At 39.5% G+C, this 26088-nt stretch overlaps 2 protein-coding genes across 2 annotated transcripts in view; both read right to left on the reverse strand.

Annotated features, from left to right (window-relative positions):
- The window catches only part of LOC124552582 (all trans-polyprenyl-diphosphate synthase PDSS1), a 737622-nt gene extending 735783 nt beyond the window's left edge, over positions 1–1839 (reverse strand). The window contains exon 1 of the mRNA XM_047126903.1: positions 1627–1839. Coding sequence (XP_046982859.1) covers positions 1627–1776 — 150 coding nt within the window. The 5' untranslated portion in view covers positions 1777–1839. The remainder of the gene's footprint in view (positions 1–1626) is intronic.
- Positions 1840–18897: 17058 nt separating this feature from the next.
- LOC124552561 (migration and invasion enhancer 1) lies at positions 18898–26080 on the reverse strand. Its single transcript, XM_047126883.1, has 3 exons — positions 25756–26080; positions 25560–25657; positions 18898–19309 (listed from the first exon to the last, which is right to left on the reverse strand). The coding sequence occupies exons 1-3, from the start codon at positions 25785–25787 to the stop codon at positions 19146–19148; spliced, it is 294 nt and encodes a 97-aa protein (XP_046982839.1). The 5' UTR covers positions 25788–26080; the 3' UTR covers positions 18898–19145.
- Between the last annotated feature and the right edge of the window lie 8 nt (positions 26081–26088).

Consider the following 26088-nt stretch of genomic DNA (forward strand, 5'->3'; position numbering starts at 1 on the left):
ATTTCCTAATTTAATGAAGCACGTCAACGAAAAACCGAAAGAGCAACAATTTATGTCGCTTCAAAAACAGTATTTTTAATCAGTACGACAAGTGAGGACTGTGTACATATTAAAAGCGGAAAACAACTTTGTCTCAAACTCACTCACGAGTTTTCTTTCTCTAACCGGTAAGGCTTTGTTCGTTATTAGCATATCGAGAGCTGGACTATATTTGGACAAAAGTTTACACGACGAGTGGGCCGGGAAAGGTGAAAAAATACTGAAAAAATTGCTGTTTGTTCAGAGATTCAATACAAACAATAGAATAATTGCTACAACTTAGAAACCAAAAAGCTAATAATTTGTTAAAAAAACTTATGTACAATAAATAAATAGTTTCATTTTTTTGTTCGTATTATCATGTTCTGCCAAACACCAAAGACAAATTAATTTCGTTTGCTGTAAATCAAATTAACTTACTAATATGGTGACGCGAAGAAGGGCACGTAATACTGTGTGCTTTCTCATTTTGGATGTTTATAATAATTAGTGAACACAATGATATTTTGCCTTGTGAAAATAATGTGGAGTCAAGTCTATTTCCCATCGGAGCAAGGACGAGAAGAGTTCGGAAGATACCTATACCAATATCCCTGTGTAGTGATTATCTTTTGCAAGTATTAATCAAATAAATTGAGAAGCTTTTACCTAAAACAGCACCACAGTCCAAAATATCTCCGAGCTCATTGGTACATACACAGAATTATCACAATAACAATATTGTCAGTGTATGTTAATGCTCAACGTACAGATGTGTGACGGGTGGTTAGAGAACAAATCAGACGCGAAAATTTAAAACAGATGACGCTAAGTGCTTTACAATGGAACTGTATGATCTGCAATTGTTATCAATTACGCAACTTAACGCTGGTGCGATCATATTTCCCGCTTGGAAGACAGCTGAGCGCTACTCTGCAATCTGCGCATGCGCAAAAGCTTGCTGCTAAGCAAGACAAATCGCTGTTAACTTTGTGTGTGTATGTTCAATCAACAGCTTGTTAATGTCTATTTATTTTTTCTCTTTATAATGAGCGTACGAGTGTAATGTCCAGCTTAACAACGCAGCTAGCAAATCTTACACGCGACGAAAAACGGGTGAGTTGAACGTGCGTCGTCTGCTAGAACGAATGGGTTATGTAACTCCGCCCCCTTCTGAACCGCGAAGTAGCTTGCAGTAATCAATGGGTTCGAATTGTTATTTTCACACAGACACAGCTTTCTTAAATGAAGACGCTTTATATTCTTTAGTTACATACTAAATGCCACATGCTAACTTGTCCGTTGTTCGTAATGATTGTGTTACTGGCATCTTGGGAGTGAACAGCGTTATAACCAAGCTAGTTTGTAACACAAATATGTACACAATCGGCGAAACTAAAGTATGATATTTTGTTAGTCAACATTCTGTAGGAACTAGTATGCGAGACAAATGTAAACAACGTTTCATTTTCCATATTTGACTCCGTAAAAAAATTATATAAGCGATAGTCGATACGAAGGGGAGTGGTACAAAAATACATTACGTTGTATAACGGCTGCGAAGCTGCAGTAATAACCAAATCAAGATTTTATTACACCTAGACTGACCTTTCCGCTTTCGGAGCAGTAACCAGAACTCTGCAGGCTGAACAGGTTTCGAAATCTCGAATGTGCCGACGATTTTCTTCGGACTTGCTGGATGCTGTTTATTAGTTTCTCCACATTAGCACGAAACCTTCCCGACCCTGCACACGCCATAGCAGCAACTGTAAGGACGCGCCGGCGAGACTGCCTCACCTCTGTCGAGAAAAGAAAAAAAAAAACACTGAATGGGAAAGCTAGTGCTGGGAAGCAACAAACGAGTGTCGTGCAGCGTTAAGGTTGAAGATGGCGCCGTTGATAAAGTTTGGTGTGTTTTTCAGCAGTAATGGGACACGTTTTCTGCAATAGGAATGGAATATGTGGTTCCGTCTATTATTGCGACGTAATCACTGTTGTCTTACAAGTCGCCAGAAGTAAGGACATGTATGTACTATTGGTTCTGAGTCAGATAGTTATAGGTTGATCTTCACACTACCCGTTTTTCATAGTGCAACACAAACAGCATGCATCAGCTATGCTTTAACATTTGACTCGTATTTAAACATCGTGAGAGGTATGAATAAAAGTGATGTTTTGTATGTCGTAGAGGCATATACTAGCAGTATCATCCCTTAATTACAAACGTTGGAAGAATGTCGGACGAGTAGGGCGTACGTGACAGTAGTAGTCTATGAAACGTATTCGGCGATTTATGATCCCACAGAAATGGAACCCTCCCCATCTTTCAGCCAGGTAGTTGTAACTAACAGCTGGTTTTTAACATGTGACAACCTCTATGACGAAGGCGTTGAAATGTGCATGGCTTGGTTCTCTTGTAATTGTAGAAGGTCAATAGTAAGAACGAAAAAAGAAAATACACTGGTGACTCGAGTAATTGCGTGTGTTTAAATGTTTATTGAGGCACGAAAACTTTCGTATACCCACGGTTAGAATTTAAATCGTTGTTGTCAATAATGATAAGAGCTGGTACATCTTCCTTGTTAAGTCATGTCATAGTTACATCGTTTACTGCTCACATGATAAATATTTCTCCTCCGTTTTGCTGGTATGGAGTTGCAACAGGTGTACACACTGTAAAATCTGCCTTTTTTTATACACACACATCTTTTTATCTTTGTGACCACTTTGCATAAGCTTGAATTATGTAGTTCAGTAGTAGCTGTACTACTATTCACTGCAGGCACACTCAATACGAGTGACAGCATGACAAAATAAATCTGAGCTGTGTATTACATGCAAATTATTGCCGTATCCAAGCAGCCACTACTTCATTGTAATAGAGACGATTCTTCCTTATCAACTCTTTATTTACACTGTTTCAGTTGGTTTATATCACAAAAGTGTATTGCAACCAAAAATGTGCCATAGTTCTTGCCTTTTTGGTAGGACTTTGAATAGCTTCCTTTATTTGTAAAGTAATAGAGATATTCATATTTACCTGTTCTACTCAGTGGGGAAAATGGAACCCGTTAATGCAAAAGAAAACACTTTTTTATTCATAAAAAAAACCACCAGATGGTTATGCAGGTAACATTTTGGAGGTCACTTATTTTAGATTTTTTTGTGCATTCAGCTCATTTTTTGTGAGTTGATGCTTTACTCCACAGTAGTGAGGAATTTTGATGTGTCTTTCTACAGCAAACAGCTTGAAATTGAACAGCTCACTTACTGTAGAGACATATTGTGCCAACCGAACTAAAAAAGTAGGCAACGTAGAAAAGAATTTTTCTGTAGAAAAGCATTATTCTGAAGTTTATTGACTACAGTGTTAGTCAAGCAATAACATTTTTATTTTGTTCCAAACACAGATTAAGTTGAAAACTTTGTTCCTGGTGGTGCCTTTTCTGCATCCCATTTTGTTCGATGAAATACCTGTTTGAATGTGCCATATGCACAAATAGAATTGACAGTCTTCAGGCAGCATTTAGTTACAGGAAACCATTATTTTCAGATACAGTATGTGTGTCTATGTTGACAACATGAATGTTTAAATAAAGATAAGTTTTCTTTCAACAGATTAAGTCGACTTGAAATTTGTATTCCTACATATTACTTTCCTTTGCCTTCCACCACTGTAAAAGCATGTAAACAAAAAGTCTTCTATGAAAAGTATTTTAAGTCGTAATCATCATTAACGTCATCAGTCCTTTGAGTCCATAGGAATATTTGGTAAAAGTTGTCGACTTAAACCACTGATGTAATGTTCATGGCTTCTGTGACATCATCCTTGGGATGAGTATTTTCACTTTTTTTGTTAGTTGGTGAAGCCTACAAATGTGAAAGCAAAAGAAAAGTGCTTAGCCTGTTTAAAAATATCACCACTGATATCAAGTTTAGTTGTGTTGTTTGCAGATTTTGTCCCATGTTTACTCTATCAGTGGTCAAAGCTGACAACTTGTATAGAATATTGTTCGTTATCCAGTCCTTTATGTAATGGACCTTTAAAACTGAGCTCTTGATATGTGAAATCACCCTGCATAGACAAACAAGAATATGAGTACAAGAGAAATGTGTGGGGGGGGGGGGGGGGGGGGTTTGGATCATGTTGTAATAACATGACTATTTCGTATGGTGTGAAAAGTTCATAAACTAAAATAGTTGTCACGTTTGAAAAAGGCTACAAGAGAGATTTGTGTAACAATAATAACGCTTTAATCACATGAACATTTATGTTGTAAATGTAGTAGTAGTAGTAAACCTCTATAGTGCCAGGACAATGAAAAATATATATCTTTATGAGAGCACCCTCCTACTGAGACAGGACACACCATTCTGCTGATGTAAGACAAAGGAGAGGAATAATGCTTATTGTTTTCGAGCCACCAGTCACCTTGATGGGGCCTTATAAATGCATATGCCGTGTTGGGTGAAGTGTGTATGGTACCACGTAATAATGACCATAAGGCGACCTTATAGTCTGCTGTTCCCACTGGATATGGATGGAAATTATACTCAACTTCCATAAAGGCAATCTAAAGAGTGTCTGATCTTTGGTCGAGAAGTTATGTACCACATTTCTGACAGGTTTGGGATTCTAATACCCTTCAAAGTAGGCCCTGCAGCTCTGAGATCACATTGCACATCTCTAGTTTCAAGATGGATGGTTTAGTGCCGTCTTTAATATCAAATACGACCCGAAGTTACAAGAAACCATATAAGGAGAAGAGTGAACCTTTATAAACAACTTAATTTCTATTTTTAGCCAAGAAAGTCTAAATCAAGCACTGTGAATGAGCAGGGATATTGGCATGAATAAAATGACAGCTTTTCGTCTTCAAGAGAACTGGTCTTTTGTGCTAGACTGCATCACAGAGCTGGCAGAGAACTTCTTGACAGTACTCTTATCTGTTTCTTTGTCCGTCCTGCTCTCTATATATTAACCTCCAGTTATTGTGATATTAAGAAACTCAAAAGCAGTTCTGTTAGTGAACATGTCCTATACCTTCTTTATATGTTTTATTTAGTTTTTTTGTTGGCATTTTGAAGACAGTCTCGTGTAAAACTGCATGCAAGAGCTTTTGTTATCTTAACTTCTTCAGCAATTGAAGGAAATTTCCGTTTATCAGATTTCGCACCATCTTGGACAACAGCAACAACTGCAAATGGTTTGTTACCTTCCCCAGTGCTGGTAACTCTCCATCTGTCTTTCCATTTTGGAACTGGTTGAGACATACTTTACCATTTAACAAAAAAAAAACATTGAGTTTGATTTTTTTCTCGAGGAAGGCAAGCTATCCTAGTCTTTGCCTGCCTGCACCATCCCCCCCCCCCCCCCCCCCTACTGCATCTTCTAATGTTAGATAAACAATTCTTTGTTGCTGTAGCAGATGCCCCACTAACCTGCCCCTTCTTCTGGTAATGTTATTCTACAGAGTTCTTTCCTTGCCTATTGTTTATAGCACTTCTTCATTTTGTATTTTACATGCTGACTTAATTTTAATTCTCCGACAGCAATACATGTTAAATGCTGCTCATTTTTTTCTTCTCTGCATTTCCAGTGGTTCACATTTCAGTATAACAAATAAAAAAGGAATAATTAGTCTTTCATCTCACAGGAGGTGCATGGCAACATCTGCGTTAGTACTTCTACTATTTCAACAGTGAACAATGATGAAATAGAATCTCGGACTTTTTTGTAGATAAGTAGTTGCTATCCACCTTCCACTGGAGGGACCCCTCACCAGCTGGAAAGCAATGGCATTGGCGTGGTGGCTAGTGGCTATCTCAAACTGAATTCTGTGTGCATGCTTGCAAAAAGATGTGTGCCTGGCCTCATATAAGACTCGTGACACGGCATTAGATACCATCATGTGTAAGCCAAGGTCAAAATATGGATATCCCTGCCTGTTAGTCATCAAATGGTCTGAGATGTCGTGAATTCTGCCCTGCTAGGAATGTGCTTTCATCATGTCTCATTAAAAGAATGCTGTGTGTGTCATCAAAAAACTTGGGAAGTATACACAACAAAACAGAATCTTAAGACTCGTGACTAATTACTACCAGTTATTGGGTCCACTCTTGACTTGTTTATACATAAATGGTATAAGAAGCAGAACTATTTCTCTTTGCTGTAGTGCTAGTATTACAATCAACCCAAATGAACAAACTAATAAAGTTTTATTGGAATTTTTTTCTGGTTCTTTGTAAATGTAGTGCAACTGAACTAAACAATACATTACATGCAATTGAGTATTGTAAGAGTATATATATATATAATGTGACTTACCAAATGAAAGTGCTGGCAGGTCGACAGACACACAAACATACACACAAAATTCAAGCTTTCGCAACAAACTGTTGCCTCGTCAGGAAAGAGGGAAGGAGAGGGAAAGACGAAAGGATGTGGGTTTTAAGGGAGAGGGTAAGGAGTCATTCCAATCCCGGGAGCGGAAAGACTTACCTTAGGGGGAAAAAAGGACGGGTATACACTCGCGCACACACACACATATCCATCCACACATATACAGACACAAGCAGACATATGTGTGTGTGTGCGAGTGTATACCCGTCCTTCTTCCTCCCCAAGGTAAGTCTTTCCGCTCCTGGGATTGGAATGACTCCTTACCCTCTCCCTTAAAACCCACATCCTTTCGTCTTTCCCTCTCCTTCCCTCTTTCCTGATGAGGCAACAGTTTGTTGCGAAAGCTTGAATTTTGTGTGTATGTTTGTGTTTGTTTGTGTGTCTGTCGACCTGCCAGCACTTTCATTTGGTAAGTCACATCATCTTTGTTTTTAGATATATTTTTCCTACGTGGAATGTTTCCCTCTATTATAATCATATCATATATATATATATATATATATATATATATATATATATATATATATATATATAGTTCATCAGATCAATAAATGAAACTATATTCTAAATTCTTTGACATTGATATTGTTAAGAACCTAAACAAAAAGTTACATCCTGTAGTTTTTCTTGAAAGCCTAAGATATACAACTTTTGTATTATGAATGATAGCAGACTTAAGACATGAAAATCTCAAATGTGTGTTCACTTTTCCTATTTTTACTCAGTAATGTCATGTAGCATCATGTTCTGGGACAACACTTCATTTAGAAAGAAAGTGTTCATTGCATGAAACAAGCAGAACCATGATCTCTTGTAGGTGGCATTCTTAAGCAGTTGGGATGACTGATTACAACCTCTCACTTCATTTACACTCTATGAATTTTGCTTTCAACAACCAACCATAATACGCCCATCAAACAAAGTTTTGCATCACCTCTGTTCCGAGAGTTCCGCAACCTGTACAGAAAATTGGAATAGAGATCAACATAAACATCATTTCTGCCCTTTTTATTGCTCATACCACACATTGCATACAGTGAGACCTTCAGAGGTGCTGGTAAAGATCGCTGCACACACTGGTGCCTCTAATACCCAGTAGCATGTCCTCTTGCATTTATGCATCCTGTATTCATCGTGGCATACTATCCGCAAGTTCAGCAAGGCACTGTTGGTCCAGATTGTCCCAGTCCTCAATGGCGATTCAACGTAGATCTCTCAGAGTGGTTGGTGGGTCACATTGTCCATAAACAGCCCTTTTCAATCTATCCCAGGCATTTTCGATAGGGTTCATGTCTGGAGAACATGCTGGCCACTCTAGTTGAGCCATGTTGTTCCTGAAGGAAGTCATTCACAAGATTTGCACGATGGGGGTGCGAATTGTCATCCATGAAGACGAATTCCTCGCCAGTGTGCTGCCAACATGGTTGCACTGTCGGTCGGAGGATGGCATTCACATATCGTACAGCCGATATGGCGCCTTCCGTGACCAACAGCACGGGAGTAAGCTTCGGCTCATTAAGCCCCTTCCAGTGCCTTGGACCATCTCCTCTCGGCCCTCCCGCCAGGAGGAGATTATTTTAACTTGGCTGCGTATTGGTCACTGCCTTTTTAGTCATCGTCATTTGCTAAAAGGCTCTACCGCACCACTTTGTACACATTATACCCAAATTTTAATTGTCCGCCACTTCCTGCTGGAATGGCCCTTTTTTTTAACCATTTACATTCCAATTGGGTTTGCCGTCTGATTTATCGGCCGTTTTAGCGAATGGCACACGGCCTGTCGACAGTGTTTTACTTTTTATCCGCCGAAACCATATGGCTTAGGCCATTTAATTTTTGGTTCTGAAACTCCCATTTCTTCATGGTGTTTCTTTTAGCCCTTTTTCCACATGCCTGTTTTTAGCTGTCTCCTATTCTGTCCACTGGGACTGACGTATAGTCATTTAACTCTTCTCTGTGTTCGTGTTCTATGGTTTTGACTTGGGCACTTATGACTTCAGTTATTTTTTGCGCCCTAAAGCAAAGCAAAACAAACATGACCAACAGCAGTGTCCGTCAGCCCCACATAATGCCCCCCCAAAGCATCAGGCAACCTCCACCTTGCTGCACTCGCTGGACAGTGTGTCTAAGGCATCAGCCTGACCGGGTTGCCTCCAAACACGTCTCCGACAATTGTGTGGTCGAAGGCATATGCGACACTAATCGGTGAAGAGAATGTGATGCCAATCCTGAGCAGTCCATTCGTCATGTCGTTGGGCCTATATGTACTGCGCTGCATTATCTCGTGGTTGCAAAGATGGACCTTGCCATGGACATCGGGAGTGAAGTTGCGCATCATGCAGCCTACTGCGCACAGTATGAGTCCTAACACAACATTCTGTGGCTGCACAAAAAACATTATTCAACATGGTGGCATTGTTGTCAGGGTTCCTCCAAGTCATAATCCGTAGGTAGCAGTCATCTACTGCAGTAGTAGGTAGCTCTTGGGCAGCCTGAGTGAGGCATGTCACCGACAGTTCCTGCCTCTCTTTATCTCCTCCATGTCCGAATAACATCGCTTTGGTTCACTCCGAGATGCCTGGACACTTCCATTGTTGAGAGCTCTTTCTGACACAAAGTAACAATGCGGCTGTGATTGAACCGGGGTATTGGCCGTCTAGGCGTGGTTGAACTACAGACAAAACGAGCCTTGTACTTCCTTCCTGGTAGAATGACTGGAACTGATCAGCTGTCGGAGCCCCTCCGTGTAATAGGCATTGCTCATTCATAATTGTTTACCTCTTTGGGCGGGTTTAGTGACATCTCTGAACTGTCAAGGGGACTGGATCTTGATACAGTATCCACAGTCAGCGTCTGTCTTCATGAGCTCTGGGAACCGGAGTGATGCAAAACATTTTTTGATGTGTGTAAAAAAAATCAGCAACATTTATAAATATAAAACCAGAAGCAAAAGTGACTTGCACTGTTCATCACCCAGCTTTAGTGTAGCACAAAAAAGGTAAGAGATATTCTGCCATAAAAATCTTTAACCACTTACACAGTAATGTGAAAATGTAATAGAAAATAAACGTAATTTGAAACATTAACCGATATATTGTTTGCTCGGCATCTACTCATATTTTTTAGACAGAGTTCTGTATGTATAATACTATGACAGTGCATAAATTGTGATTTGGAAAAAAGGTTTCAGTAACTTAAGACACGTGTAAAAAACAAATCATTTAAATGGTCAGCATACTGCCATGTTTTTCACTGAGAAAGTATGTTACATTTGTAAACCAGTGACGTGTTCCACTTCACATTGAAGGAATACAATTATTATCTATGGAAAATTTCCAATAATTGACAAAAATTACTAGCTTGACACTGAATTCACCTAAAAGCAACACTTTGTAACACACATCACATCGAGTCACCAACGGTGATGGAATAGTGTGAGGCACACCTACAACTCAACTGTTTTTTTTATACTATTGTTGTCAATAATGTGTGCATATTTCAATAGATGATGTCCAGATAAAATTTTTATAAATTGCAGTGTGATTTTCTCTTAAGATAGGTCACTTAAATAGGGTTTCCCAGCATTGTCTCATGACTACCAAATTGATCAGCAGAATTAAGCAACAGTTGTTATCATTGAACAATGTTACTGGGGAAGTGATGATACTTTACATCTGTTTAATTATATATATCTGAGTATGGAATAGAACCATCAACACCGTTACCAACTCATTTATAATAACCGTGACACTCCTAGGCCCATGTCTGATCTCCAAAAGTGGTATGTGCAAGATATCAGACAAATAATAATGAAAAGCACTACTTTGTTAGCTATGATACTGGAATTTTTATTTCAAAAGTTTACCAAAAATGTCACAATGTTGTGTCTTGCGGAACCAGGGATTGTTTTATTTTAAGAACTGCCCTTCTAAAATGCACCTGGTTCTTTTCCCAGTAAAGTAATATGGTTCACTTAATGTACAGGGTGTCCACAATGAGACTCCCAACATTTTAATACCCTGTATCTTTCTCATTTCAGATTGTGGACCTGTGAACCTTGAAGGGGCAGAAGGAGCAACTCGACAAGTTTGTGGTGTGCAGATTTGATACGCCAAGTGGCCATAGTGGAGCTGCAGTCAATTGTTTTAGCAAAATGGAGGATATGAAGAAGCGTGCACAAGTGGTGTGGTGGTAGGCAGAGACAAAATCGGCAACCCAAGTTGCAAAGAAACTTTCGTCGAGTTTACAACAAAGGGCCCCCGTTGTTGAAGACTATAAAGAAGTGGTGTGATCAGTTTTTGGCTACTGGGAGTGTTGCAAAAGGGCGTGGTGGTGGTAAGCCTGGGATCGGCGATCATCATGTGAAACAAGTGCGGCAGTCATTCCGAAAGTTAATGTGTGGTGTGGTTTGATGATAAATCACATTGTTGGGCCGTTTTTCTTTCAGGAGCCGTCTGTGGATGGAGCCATCTACCTGGACATGTTGGAACATTTTGCCATGCCACAGATAACAGATCTGCAGCCAGATATGATGTTTCCACAACTAAGTTTCTAGGGCTCACGTTGGACAGGAAACTGTGTTAGTCTCCACATGTCTCTTATTTGGCGGCCCGTTGTACACGTTCCCTTAATGTCCTCAGAGTTCTTAGCAGTTCATCTTGGGGAGCGGATTGCACTGTCCTGCTTCGCTTGTATCGGTCCATAGTCCGATCGAATCTGGATTATGGGAGCTTCGTCTACTCGTCCGCTCGGCCATCCCTCTTACGCCGGCTCAACTCCATCCACCATCGGGGGATACGTCTTGCGACTGGAGCCTTCTACACTAGTCCTGTCGAGAGTCTTCATGCTGAAGCTGCCGAGTTACCATTGACCTACCGGCGCGACGTACTGCTGTGTCGGTATGCCTGCCGGCTGTTGTCTATGCCCGACCACCCCTCTTACGAGTCCTTCTTCGCCGATTCTCTCGACCGTCAGTACGGGTTGTATGTGTCTGCCCTGCTGCCCCCCGGAGTCCGCTTCCGTCGCCTGCTTCGACAATTGGATTTTGCCCTCCCTACCACCGTCAGAGAGGGTGAGAGCCCGACACCACCTTGACTCCAGGCTCCGGTCCCTATTTATCTCGACCTCAGCTCACTCCCGAAGGAGGGTACTCCGGCTGCAGTGTATTGCTCACGGTTTGTCGAACTTCGTGCTCAACTTGCCGGTCACACCTTTATTTACACCGATGGCTCCAAAACTGACGACGGTGTCGGCTGTGCCTTTGTCGTCGGGGCCGCCACCTTTAAATACCGGCTCCTCGACCAATGTTCCAGCTCTACGGCCGAGCTTTTTGCTCTCCATCAGGCCGTTCAGTATGCCCGCCGCCACCGCCATTCATCGTATGTACTCTGCTCTGACTCACTCAGTGCTCTTCAGAGCCTTGTAGCTCCCTATCCGGTCCATCCCTTGATTCAACGGATACAGCAGTCCCTCCATTCTTTCGCTGATAATGGTGGTTCTGTCAGCTTTCTGTGGGTTCCCGGACATGTAGGAGTGCCTGGGAATGAGGCTGCGGATGCTGCAGCCAAGGCTGCAGTCCTCCTGCCTCGGCCAGCCTCCCATTGTGTCCCGTCATCTGACGTTCGTGGGGATGTATGTAAGAGGCTTGTGTCGTTGTGGTGGGATGCTTGGTCATCCCTCCAAGGAAACAAGCTCCGGGCAGTAAAACCGCTCCCAACTGCTTGGACAACATCCTCCCGATCATCTCGGTGCGAGGAGGTCCTTCTGACCAGGTTGCGGATTGGGCATTGCCGGTTTAGCCACCGCTACCTGCTCTCCGGTGACGCAGCCCCGCAGTGCCCTTGTGGTCAGGCATTAACAGTGCGCCATGTTTTATTTTCGTGTCCCAGTTTTAGTCAATTTCGTGTTATCCTGTCCCTGCCATCTACTTTACCGGATGTTTTAGCTGATGACGCTCGAGCAGCTGCTCGTATTCTGCGTTTTATAACTTTTAACTGGCTTGTCCAAAGACATTTAACCCTTTTACTTATTTTATCTGCATCTTTGTCAGGTCCTTCTGATGTCCCCCCATCCCCTTGAGTTTTAGCAGATTCCATGTGCTCTAACACCAGTGACTGGGCGCTAATGACCTCAGCAGTTGAGCGCCCTTAAACCCTACAAAAAAAAAAAAAAAAAAAAAAAATATGATGTTTCAACAGGACAGTGCACCACCCCATTCGAGCCTTGATGTCCGAAAATTTTTAAATGACACATTCCTGCAACGATGGATTGGCCGTGGAGGTCCAACTCCTTGGTCGCCACGTTTGCCCGACATAACCCTTCTCAATTTTTTCTTGTGGGGTTATGTGAAAGACCGGGTACACGCTACACCAGTAAAGGACCTGCAAGACTTGAAACAGCGCATAAGAATTGTCATCAACTCGGTCACAGAACAGATGCTCCGCAACACATGGCCCGAAATCGATTATAGACTTGATATTCTTCGCGCTACCTGTGGCGCCCATGTTCAATTGTACTGAACCGTCCACCTGTGTATGAAAACTTGATGAGGTGCTGTATGATTTCCCTGTATTTGTTCGTCAATAAATTGTGTTTTTACTCAGATTTTATGAGTTGAAATGTTGGAGTCTCATTGTGGACATCCTGTATTATTCTATTTATTATATATATATAAAAATATTTAAGTGATCTACATGTTATTATTTGCAAAAATTCATAATGACCACAGATTCATTTAAAGAATTTGACTAAATGTATATTGTGATTAAATAATATATCAGTGGAATGATTACTTGATGGGGCGAATCGATTGGCCCACTGAGGCACCATTTCAATCAAACAGAGAAGAAAATTGATGTCATTGTGTATACTGATAGGAAGATAAATCTCTTTCAATTGTGGGTTCACTTTCTAGCAATTAATATCCGGCACAAATCTCCCACTTAAGATATGCCCACATACTGAGTCTCTGTTGTGATGATATATACCATTTTCTTCCAACTACAACTACCCCCCCCCCACCTCAAATGGAATCTGGGCATGTAATAATAGGCATTTCAAAAGATACTTTGCAGTTTTAATGTTATATAACATCTAAAGGAAGTGCCATAGATGTATAGTTCACTTATGTTTTAAAGCAGCTACCAACCACTAAAGTGATGACCTATTCTTAAACAATATGATTAGTAATGACAGGAAACTTCTTTGAACATTTTTTTCATCACTATATGGCTGCATTGCTTTTGCAGTGAGAATTATTAATCAGCTTTAGACTGCTAATTTAGTGGTTAGTAGTTGTTTCAAAACATATTACCATACAACCATGGTACACTCAGTGCCTGCTGTCATAATAGCTTTAAATAGTTTCTGGCTTATAAGATTCACAAATTCAAAATGTTTTGTGTGTATGCTCCCAGAATACCATGAGCAGCAACAACTGGTAAAGAAAATGTGCCATGTAGTGAACAGATTAACAAACAAACAAATCTGACACTTTATACCTAACACAGAACAGGGAAAAGGCATACTTACAACTTTTGATATGCCAGTAGTACAGCAGTTTCATTACAACAGGCTGTGTACATTTGAAGCCACCATTGTGGTTGACCGATATTTCTATCAATTATGTTGAAATGCTGCAGCTGTGTCACATTTAGGAGACGCAACCAACAATTGTTTTCAAAAAGATGGTGTACTCACTACCACTGTGGCTCAAGACTGTGTGAGGTATCCAGTATCATTCATTCTTAGAATATTTGTTTTACACAGGTGGCCTGATTCCCTAACTTCCTAGGTACCCTGCTATGCATTAAGTTATAAAAATACCATTTAAGATACACACTATGTCACCTTAATTACTAAGTACTGACACAGCAGGCAAATATGTAGCATGTGAAACATAATGAGCCTTGTTCTCTCTTATAAACTCAATAATCACATCCAGTAAATGAGAATGTAATTTAAATGTTTTACTTTTGCCAACTAAAGTACATGTAGCAGTACATTATTTGTTTTTTTTTTTTTTTTTTTTTTTTTTTGTAGTCATAAACTACAGGTAACATGGACTGGACTGTTGATGAGGAGGCTTGTGTGTCTCAGCCATACAGCAGGTGCAGCCCCAATGGAGTGGTATCTGTTGAAAGGCCAGACAAATGTGTGGTTCCTGAAGAAGGGCAGCAGCCTTTTCAGCAGGAGCAGAGCCGACAGTCTGCACGATTGATTGATTGATCAGGCCTTTTAACATCAACCAAAGGGCCTTGCTGTGCTGATACTATGAATGGCTGAAATCAAAGGAAAACTACAGCCATAATTTTTCCCAAGGGTATGCAACTACTGTATGGTATCCTCTTGGGTAAAATATTCCGGAGGTAAAATAGTCCCTGATTTGGATCTCCCAGCAGGCACTACTTAGAAAAAACTGGCATTCTACAGATTAGATCGTGGAATGTCAGAGCCCTTAATCGGGCAGTACACTAGAAAATTTAAAAACGGAAATGGAACACAGTAGAAGAATGGGTAGCTCAGAGATGAAATAGTGAAGGCAGCAGAGGATCAAGTGGATAAAAAGATGATGGCTAGTAGAAATCCTTGGGTAACACAAGAAATATTGAATTTAACTGACGAAAGGAGAAAACATAAAAATGCAGTACCTGAAAAAGGCAAAAAGGAATACAAATGTATAAAAAATGAGATTGAAAGGAAGAGCAAAATGGCTACGCCAGAATGGCTAGAGGACAAATGTAAGGAAGTAGAAGCATAGGGGTAAGATAGATGCTGCCTACAGGAAAATTAGAGAGACCTGTATGAATATCAAGAGCTCGGATGGAAAACCAGTCGTAAGCAAAGAAGCGAAACCAGAAAGGTGGAACAAGTAGATAGAGGATATATACATGGGAGATGTACTTGAGGACAATATTATGGAAATTGAAGAGGACATAGATTAAGATGAGAATGGAGATATGATACTGCGTGAAGGATTTGACAAAGCACTAAAAGACTAGTTGAAACAAGGCCCTGGGAGTTGACAACATTCTGTTGGAGCCTTGGGAGAGCCAGCCATGAAAAACTTCCATCTGGTGAGCAAGAAATACCCTCAGACTTCAAGAAGAATATAATAATTCCAAATCCAAAAAAGCAGGTGCTGACAGGTGTGAAAATTACCAAACTATCAGTTTAATAAGTCACCGTTGCAAAATACCAACACAAATCCTTTACAGAAGAATGGAAAAACTGGTAGAAGTCAACCCCGGGGAAGATCAGTTTGGATTCCGGAGAAATGTAGGAACACACAAGGCAATGCTGACCCTATAACTTCTCTTAGAATATAGGTTAAGGAAAGGCAAACCTATGTTTATTACATTTGTAGACTTACAGGAAGCTTTTGACAATGTTGACTGGAATATTCTCTCTCAAATTTTAAAGGTGATATGGGTGAAATACAGGGAGAAAAAGGCTATTTACAATTTGTACAGGAACCAGATGGCAGTTATAAGACTTGAAGAGCATGAAATGAAAGCATTGGTGAAGAATGGAATAAGACAGGGTTGCAGTCTATCCACAATGTTATTCAATCTGTATATTTAGCAAGCAGTAATGGAAACAAAGAAAAATTTGGAGTAGGAATTAAAAGTCCAGGGAGAAGAAATAAAAACTTTGAGGTTTGCCGATGACATTGTAATTTTGTCAGAGACAACAAAGGAATTGGAAGAGCAGTTAAACAGAATAGACAGCGTCTTGAAAGAAGGATATAAGATGAAATTCAACAAAAGCAAATCAAGGATAATGTAGTCGAATTAAATGTGTTGATGTTGAGGGAATTAGATAAGGAAATGAGACACTTAAAGTTGATGAGTTTTGCTATTTGTGAATCAAAATAACTGATGATGGCCGAACTAGAGAGGATATAAAATGTAGACTGGCAATGGCAAAAAAGCATTTCTGAAAAAGAGAAATCTGTTAACATCGAATATAGATTTAAGTGCCAGGAAGTCCTTTCTGAAAAAAAGCATTTCTGAAAAAGAGAAATCTGTTAACATCGAATATAGATTTAAGTGCCAGGAAGTCCTTTCTGAAAGTTTGTGTTTGGAGTGTAATCATGTATGGAAGTGAGACATGGGTGATGATAAGCTTAGCCAAGATGTGAATAGAAGCTTTTGAAATGTGCACAGAAGAATGTTGAAGGTTAGATGGGTAGATCACATAACTAATGAGATACTGAACAGAATTGAGGACAAGAGAAATTTGTGGCACAACATGACTAGAAGAGGGGATTGATTGGTAGGATACATTCTGAGGCATCAAGACATCACCAATTTAGTACTGGAGGGATGCATGGGGGATAAAAATCGTTGAGGGAGACCAAGTGATGGATACAGTAAGCAGACTTAGAAGGATGTAGACTGCAATAATTACTTTGAGATGAAGAGGCTTACACTAGGTGGAATAGTGTGGAGAGCTGCATCAAGGTTAGATTAGATTCGGTTTTAGTTCCATAGAACCAAAAAATGAGGTGATTCTCATGGGTGTGGAACATATCAGAAAGTATAACATAAAACATTCGATTATAGTACTTACTACCCTGATCATTTGTCAGGAGCGTGTCGAAATAGGTAAACTGGAACAGCTCATATTTACAGAATTAACATGCTGTTAGAATGAAACATTGTTATACACTATTAATAAATTTATCATACACGATATACTTAATCTTGACTGTTGTGACCAAGTGCTGTCAAAACTGAAATCTAACAGATATTTTTACTTGAGCTGGCTTAACAGCCTCTGTTATGATATGCATCTATGGAGTAGGAGGAGTTGCCTATCAATTGGTCTTTCAAACTCTGTTTAAACCGTGCTTTATCTGAAACCAAGTTTTTAATGGTTGATGGCAATTTATTGAAAATGTGTGTTTCTGAATATCGGACCCCTTTTAGGACCAAGGTAAGTGATCTTAGGTCTTTATGTAGATTGTTCTTATTCCTAGTATTGATAGTATGTTTTGAGCTACTGGTTGGAAATAGAGATGTATTACTTGCCACTAATTTCGTTAAGGAATAAATATACTGAGAAGCAGTGGTTAGAATACAAAGTTCCTTTAACAGATTTCTACATGATGTTCTTGAATTTACACCACAAATGATTCTTATCACACTCTTTTTCACCCTAACAACTTTTGCTCAGTTTGATGAGTTGCCCCAGAATATGATCCCATATGACATAACAGAATGAAAGTAAGCAAAGTATGCAAGTTGTTGTTTTTTTAATATTTATATCTCCTACATCTGACATCATTCTCACTGCAAATACAGACTTGTTTAGGCACTTAAGCAATTCTGTAGTGTACCCTTCCCAACTGAATTTATTGTTGAGTTGTAATTCCAGACATTTAACACTGTCAAACTCTCTGATCTGCATGTCTTCATATGTTATACACATGCCGGCAGGAAATCTCTTACAGGTTCTGAACTGCATATAATGGGTCTTCTCAAAGTTTAATGACAGTGAATTAACTTTAAACCACTTATTAATGTCAGTGAAAATTTGATTAGCAGTTATTTCTAAATCTGTACTTGACTTGCTACTTATTGCAATGTGTGTATCATCTACAAACAAAACAAACTTAGCGTCTGGCTATGTAACAGATGAGAGGTCATTATGTACACAAGAAAAAGCAGTGGAACCTTGAGGAACACCACATGTAATTAATTCCCAGTCAGATGAAGACAGACAGCTTACTCCACTGGTATTTCACAATGTCACCCTATGTTTCCTGTTAGATAGGTAAGACTCAAACCATTTCACAGCATTTCCAGTGACACCATAATATTCCAATTCACTAAGAGAATGCTGTGGTTCACACAGTCAGAGGCTTTTGACAGGTCACAGAAAATGCCAATAGCCTCTAATTTATCATCTAATGAATTAAGTACATTCTCACTGTAAGTGTAAATAGCTTTCTCTAGATCAGAACCCTTAAGAAATCCAAACTGTGACTTCGAAAATATATTATTTGCATCATATGCTTATTCAGTCACTTGAACACAGCCATTTCAAATATTTTTGAGAAAGCCGGCAAAAGTAAAATTGGTCAATAGTTTGATGGTATCTCTTTATCCCCTTTCTTGTAAAGAGGCTTAACTTCAGCATATTTTAGCCAGTCTGGAAATGTACCACTGATTGCTTACACAAATAACTTAAGATAGAACTCAACTTGCATGAGCACTCATTGATTAACTTCATTGATATGTTATCATACCCATTGGACTACTTAGATTTTAAGGATTTTATGATGGATGCTACTACTTTGGTAGACACGAGTGTCATTTCCATTTTACTGAAGTTATTTTTAGACACTGATCTCATACACTCCATTGCCACTGTTCACCGAACCTGATAACCCCAAGCTGCCAGTAACAGAAAAGAAGTACCTGTTTAAGAGGTTTGCACTGAACTGAAGAGCACGACAACAACAATATGAATTAGGGAACAAAGATGAAGTTCATGTATTTATTACATATAGTTATATATTATATATATTACAGTTTGTACATGCCATAAAAATATTTAGATTCAAACAAGTGACTAAAGGTTTGTGAATACATACACACAATATTAACTAGCAAATCACACAGAGATACACTTGGAAAAATGACTCAATACTTGAGCTGCTTTATAGAAAAATCCTTAAACATTGAACAACAACACTCTTGAGCAAATTATATGATAATTACAAAATAATGCAGTTTATAGGCTGCTGTTTGTCAACTGACTTTATTTCTCTACCAGCTGCTGCATCATTCACAATGTCTGTTACATTCTGAAAATCAGGAAATGCCATGGTTCGCAGCTTTGAGTAGATGAGCTGTCCATTCACAGAAACCTCAAATGAACCTGGAACAAAGTTTTGTGAACTTAGTATGGTATATGTACACAGAATTACTCAACAAGACCATCAACAGATGTCTCCACAAAAGCACCAGAAGAGTATATTAATGGAAGAAAACAGATATCACCATATGAAACTCTGTTGCTTGGTGATATTTTGTAGTGTATTTAGAAAATTATCAATTCCATTCGACTAAAATTTCCAGGTGACCTATAGATGAACAGTAAGGAAGTGCATTGGTGTAGGTCACAGTAGCCCAATGCCTAGGTTAGGTTGGAACTGATGGTGGGTGAGATGGGAGCTCTTAATAAATGTGATACCATAAAAATAAACTCTGTTACAGTTTATGAAGAGTTCAAGCAGTGATGTAGCAGACAGTGATTAGACTCGGTATCAAGACTGGGCATGAACTTTATTTGGGTCCTTCTAATGATCACCATTTCTGTCAATCATCAGACTCATTTCCCAGGTGTAATCGAAAATGTTAAAGATAACCTCATCTTGCTAATACATATGTTCTGCAATCATGCTGTCATCTCTGAAATAGTCTTTAATCACTGAACAATTAACTGGGGTAGTTACACTTTTGTAAGCGATGGGAATGATGAAACACCTTCTCTGTGACCTCGAGGCAATTGTAGGAATGTTGAGTACCGAAGTACAAAGAGCAACTAAAAAAAGTAAAAACAATTACATTTTAAGTAAACTACATAAAAAGACATTACTGTCATTTTTCAAGGAAGAGCCTGAAACATTTAGCTCTAGGCAGAGGGATGAAGTGAAACTGTAGCTCAAATTCATTACAACAGTTGGGTATGCAATGGATATATATGTATATAACAGAACAGTTCATGACGAAAGGAACCCCCCATGGCATACACTCTCAGTAAAGAAACAGTGAATACGGCACAATACATGTAAAGCAAAGCACAAAGGTATAGATAGAGAGAGGCTGTCATATGCTAAGTCTGTTAGAGCAAGCAAAGAACAGCTGCGCTATCAATAGTAGTAATCACTAGTGTGTAATAATGGTCACAGGTTCTCGTGGATGGCACAAGAACTGAAATGTAGGATGGCAAAGCAAAAACAGAAATGCTGAAGTTTGCCTTCAAGTGTTCCATTACAGCAGAAGTTAATGGAGTACTGCCCCTCTTTAATTCTCGCATCATTGCAGAAGTGAATGAATGGACATTAGTGTCAGTGGTGTTGAGAAACAGCTGAAACTGAACATGTTCCCTGGGCCTCACGGATTTGCAATCATTCCCATACAGAATCTGTGACTATATAAGAGCCTTTTAACCACAACATAATGTATATCCCTTGAAGAAAAAAACTGTACCCAATGGAAGAAAGCAGGGTCATTCCATGCCAAGTGGTCTAAACCTTCCCACCATCATGTCTCCAATTTTCTTCAAATTTTATCTGTAGCACTAGTCAAGTGCTAAATTAAGTTTCTCAAGATTTCAAGCCTCTAGCTGCAATACTTGCTGATCTACACCCCCTTGTCTGAAGGGTAGTAAGTTCGCATGCGCGCGACATCAGACAAAATGCCATTTTTGGGGTCTCATAAAATTGAAACCAATTCATAAGAATGGTTAGTAAGATGAGACCCTGTACAGTTTTTTGTGCTGATTCAAACGAAATTAATTATAAGATTACTGATGCAAAATCCGGTCAAACAAGTCGACTCAAAGTGTACCCCTAATTCTGTCGTGACTTAATGCGACAAATTTTGACCAATATTCAGACTGCAATAATTTCCTTGCAGATAAAGATATGGACTTGAACTTTTTACCAAGTCTTATCTTTGTGCTGGACATAATACAGCTGGATTTCCAACTACCCAGGCTTTATAGTCGCCTTGCAAAATCTCTTCAAATTTGGCAGTGTCAGCGCAAATGGCTTTATTTACCAAAGTTCAAAGCCCATTACTACAAAATAGTCAGCCTGGATTTAATTGTGAATAGTATCATCTGAAAGAGAAACTCTTGCTCTACGAGATGGATATATTTTTCTTTTGCAACGCTTCCATTAAGTGCTTATTTACTCAGGTCAAAGTATCTTATATTTTGTGTGCGCAGTGCCCTGCGTTGGTCCATGATGGCTGAGCCATTACTGGTTATCACAATAAAACCAGCATCCCCATCGCCATAGGGGCCACGCCCGATAGCCATGCAGTAACAGCCACGGGTGGGTATCTTTACTGCAGGTTCCCAAGCCTGATTACAGGGTGTCTTTACCACAGGATCCCAAGCCTGATTGTGGGTTTCTTTATGCAGGTTCCCAAGCCTGTCTTCCTCAGTTACTTCATCATTCTGGAAGCATCGTTGATTTGCAAGAGAATGCTTTCAGGAAAACTGTATTGCCGACCAGATGATGTCACTGATGGAGCTGGAATAACACCAATGATAAGTTGTTCTGGAATCCAGCAAGTATCACGTCTTAAGGGCCAATAAAATGAACTTGCAGGACCATGAGGATGCATAAAGCTTATGAAAGCATCTTTCTGTTCGACTGAGATTTCAACGATGTTTCCAATCCACCATTTCTTTTCATAAATGCAAGCAACATACTGCCCAGGCTGAAGATCCATGACTTGAACTACTACTTCAGCAGCACTAATTTTGGCCAAAAAAGATGTCGCATCATTAGAAACTCTACTGACCTTAATTGTCGTCATATCAATGGGCAAAAAATGGTGGTTTTCTCTTGTGCCAGCTAGAGTGTGCCCTTGCAGGAATCTTTCTTCTTGAGAAGCTTTTTCTTCTTCAACTTCCTCTTTGCTGATGAAAAAGAATTTGATTCCATTGATATTATCATTGCAGAAGTTGAAAAGATCTTTGGGTGTTAGAATCTGGTTTTCATATGGACGTTGCAAACTTGCTCTTGCTGCCAACCGTTTTGTTGTGCCTCCAATGCCATCACAAGGCGACTTTCCATGGCTTGTTCCAAAGAAATTCCATTCTGCTGTTATTTCAAAATCTTCTTTGTGATAGCATAAGTTGAGAAAATTCTTGAAATTCTTATATTGTGCAGCTGAACCATCACTGAAGTAGTGGATGTGGCTTATTTTGGAAAATTGCATCTTCAGGTAATTGATTACTTTTCCAATGTAAACATGGACAGTAATCGTATCGTGTCGAAGGCAGTCACTAATAACACAAAGATTCACACATTGCACCTCTTCGTTTTCACAGTAGTAGACTACAAATGGATGAACTGTTGCTTGACTGTTTTCCCAGTGAAAGCCTTGCACTGCATCTTGAACAATAAATGAATAGTTTTCAGCAAAATCCATTAGTATTATGAATTCGCCTTCTTTCAAATCAGTTTTGAGAGCTTTCAGGTGCTGGCTTTGATGCTTGGCAATGTAGTGATGACAAGACAGGTTCCAAATTTTTGCTGCAATATCTTCAACATACTCTTCTGTTGAAAGCTGCTTTGTTTCTAAAGTATCCCTGTCGGTATGAATCCATTGTTTGTACTCAATCAGTTCTTCAGGGTCATTATCTTCAAAATATGTTGCAATAACTGCTTCTACACCTTCTGGACCAGGGCAGTTTTCACAACGATGAAGCATACAATCCTTGTTTTCCAAGCTGCAAACAGCTTTGCTAAGAATTTCCTTGTAGTCTTCATTGATTGATGCACCAGTGAGCATAAGCTTGACATTTTGGTGTATTGTACAGACACAAACTGAGTGCATTCCAGCAGAGCCAACTGTAACACACCATTTTGGTCTAAGCTCGCAAAACTTTGAGAAGCCAATTTCTGGTCCATTTTGCTTCTGATAAGACACGTACATTTCCTTCAAATTGCAAAGCAACAACCGCTTTTGCTTGTACACCTTTGTTCCTGAAATTCTCACAGGCACACAGTCTTTCTTCCCTGGACAAAGTCTGCTGAATTCGTCATCTTGAAAAAAGTCATGTACTTTCTGAACAACTTCATCTGAAAGCTTCCTTCCTTGCCGATTTGCTGGAAAAGCTAGAACACCTTGCTCATTCTTCAGTTTTCTCGCTTGCTTTACCATTCTTTCTGATACATTAAATGCTGTTGTCGTATCTTTAATTGTCCAGCTTCTTGGAACCAAGGTCAATATTTGAACTTTTGTCCTACGATTTGACACTTTACATTTTTCTTTCAACTCTTCTATAAGATTATCAAGATCTGCACAATTATTGCATGGGCGACTTTTACTTGAACTTGGCTGTTCATCGTAATTGATTCCTACAGCAGCAGCAATTTGATTCCCAATTAAACTTTGTGCATCCAAGATCTTTCTTTTTGCATAGCTTTGCTTATCTCTTTTACTTAGTTGTCTTCTTTTCAATGGTGAAGCACCAATAAATGATAAACTTTTGTTGATGGCTGGTTCAGTTTCATCCGTTGTGAAATCTTGTTCAGATTGGGTTGATAGTGATGATGAATCTTCTAGCTTTTGGTTCAGTGCCGACATGCAGCGAGGGCAAAGCTTCTGACCAGGTTTTATATCAATCACTTCTTTTTTCTTTAACAGGCAAAGTTTGGCAGCTGTTTCATTATCAAGCAGTCTAAGTCCAGCTTTTACATTGTGATTCCTCTTCTTGAATGGATTGCAACATTTCTTTTGCATCGCTTGATATTCATGTAGGAAGAGGGCTTCATGGTGGAAGCAAATGATGGAATTTTCGTCAAGTTTGGCTTCTGAACGCGAAACAAGCAATTTCTGGTCACATTCTGTGAAATCACTAAACGCTTTGAATCCAGTCTTCTTAGCATAGAAGATAACATGGCACTTCGATGCAGCAGCATCTTTTCCAATTGAACAGGGGGCCAACGATTCTTCTTCTTCATTAACTTCTGACATCTCTCACTGGCCAATCACTGAATAAAACACGAATGAAATATCCAATTATATCAGTAATTCTAAGCGACTATTAAGATTCAAATTCCTAGAAATGAAGAAAAATTAGTGCATCGCGCATACAAAATATAACAACTTTGATGTGAGTTAATGAGTACTTAATGGTCGCGTTGCAAAAAAAACAAATGTCAGTCTTGTAGAGCAAGAGTTTCTCTTTTAGGTGATACTATTCACAAGCAGATTCAGGCCAACTATTTTTTAGTAATTGGCTTGAAACTTTGGTAAATTTTACCGTTTGTGCTGACACTGCCTAATTTGAAGAGATACTGCAGGGCGACCATATGGCCTGGATCATTGCAAATCCGGCTGCATTATGTCTAGCACAAGCATGAAGCTTGGCCAAAAGTTCAAGTCCATATCTTCAACTGCAAGGAAATCATTGCAGTCTTAATATTGGTCAAAATTTGTCGCGTTGTGTCACGACAAATTTTGAAGTATACTTTGAGTCGAGTTATTTGACCGGGGTTTGCATGAGTAATGTTATACATAATTTCGTTGGAATCAGCAAAAAAAACTGTACAGGGTCGCATCTTACTAACCATTCTTATGAATTAGTTTCGATTTTATTAGACTCCAAATATGACATTTTTTTTATGTTGCATGCACACGGACTAAGTACACTTCAGACAAGGGGGTCTAGATCAGCAGCTATTGCAGCTAGAGGCCTGAAATCTTGGGAAACTTACTTCAACACTTGACTAAAGCTACAGTTAAAATTTGACGAAAATTGGAGACCATGATGGTGGGAACTTTTTTCAGTTTTAGACCACTTGGTGTGGAATGACCCAGCACTGATTACACATGTCTACAAGGATAGCAGAAGTGATCCATAAAAATACCAATGTCACTTAAATTCAACTGTTGTGTAATCGTGTAACATATTCTGAGCTTAAAAATAACCAGGAAGTCATTTCTGAAGGTATCTGTGTATTTGCTGCACTGTATAGAAGTGAAACATGGGCATTATTTCACACAAAATGTACAGGGGCTTTCTGCCGGTAAATAGGAACTGCGTTGAACCTAAGTTAACAGAATCCCATACAACAGGCATATTTACATAGAGATATCGATCACTAACACATTGCGTTCTTGGGCTCTTGTTGTTAGATAAGAATATAGCAAACGCATTGTATTATCCAGTCCCTCATTGTACACGAAGGTCTCGTTTATCTTCTCCTACTGTAAACAACCATACTCCAATACAAGAGTTAGGCGAACACCTGCTTCGGGCTCACGCTGCATACATCTGCTGCTTTTGCTCGAGCGCACATCTTACACTCTGGGGTTTAGTTCTGATGTAAAGAAATGACGCAGCTTAAGAAGCAACAATGTGTATACAATAGTCTTACCTGTTCGCCCCTCCTTTCCTGTTACGTTCGCTGATGGTACAGATTCACGAATCTTATCCGATAACTCTTGGAATTTTGGGAGATATCCACATCCACCACTGCAACACAAACACAATGCATCACTATCGGAATTTCTGTCCGTAAAAGTTAAAGTAACATTGTTTTCAACGGTTGTCCTGCACTATATACAACGTACCAGTATTCCACTTCCACGTTTACGTCCCCCATGCTAGTTAAAATAATAAGTTTTGTTTTCTCTTTTATCCGATGTCAACTTAGTTCTCTAATTCCCGTCAGCTGTCTACGATATTCCAAACAGTCTAACTTCGCAAAACAAAAACACTGCAAACTTGTAGTTGTTTGTTCGATAGTATCGTAGCGGCCCCTACACGCATTGAAAATTTCTGCATGCTTTCTTCGAAACCTAGCAGCTAGTTTCCACGTGGAAATACCGGTTCTATGAACACCCGACTGGTATAACAGGGAGAAAACGAAAAACGCAGCTGTTTACAGCAGACAAGAGGTTAGA

The sequence above is a fragment of the Schistocerca americana genome, chromosome 10 (assembly GCF_021461395.2).
Source record: "Schistocerca americana isolate TAMUIC-IGC-003095 chromosome 10, iqSchAmer2.1, whole genome shotgun sequence".
Lineage (NCBI taxonomy): Eukaryota > Metazoa > Arthropoda > Insecta > Orthoptera > Acrididae > Schistocerca > Schistocerca americana.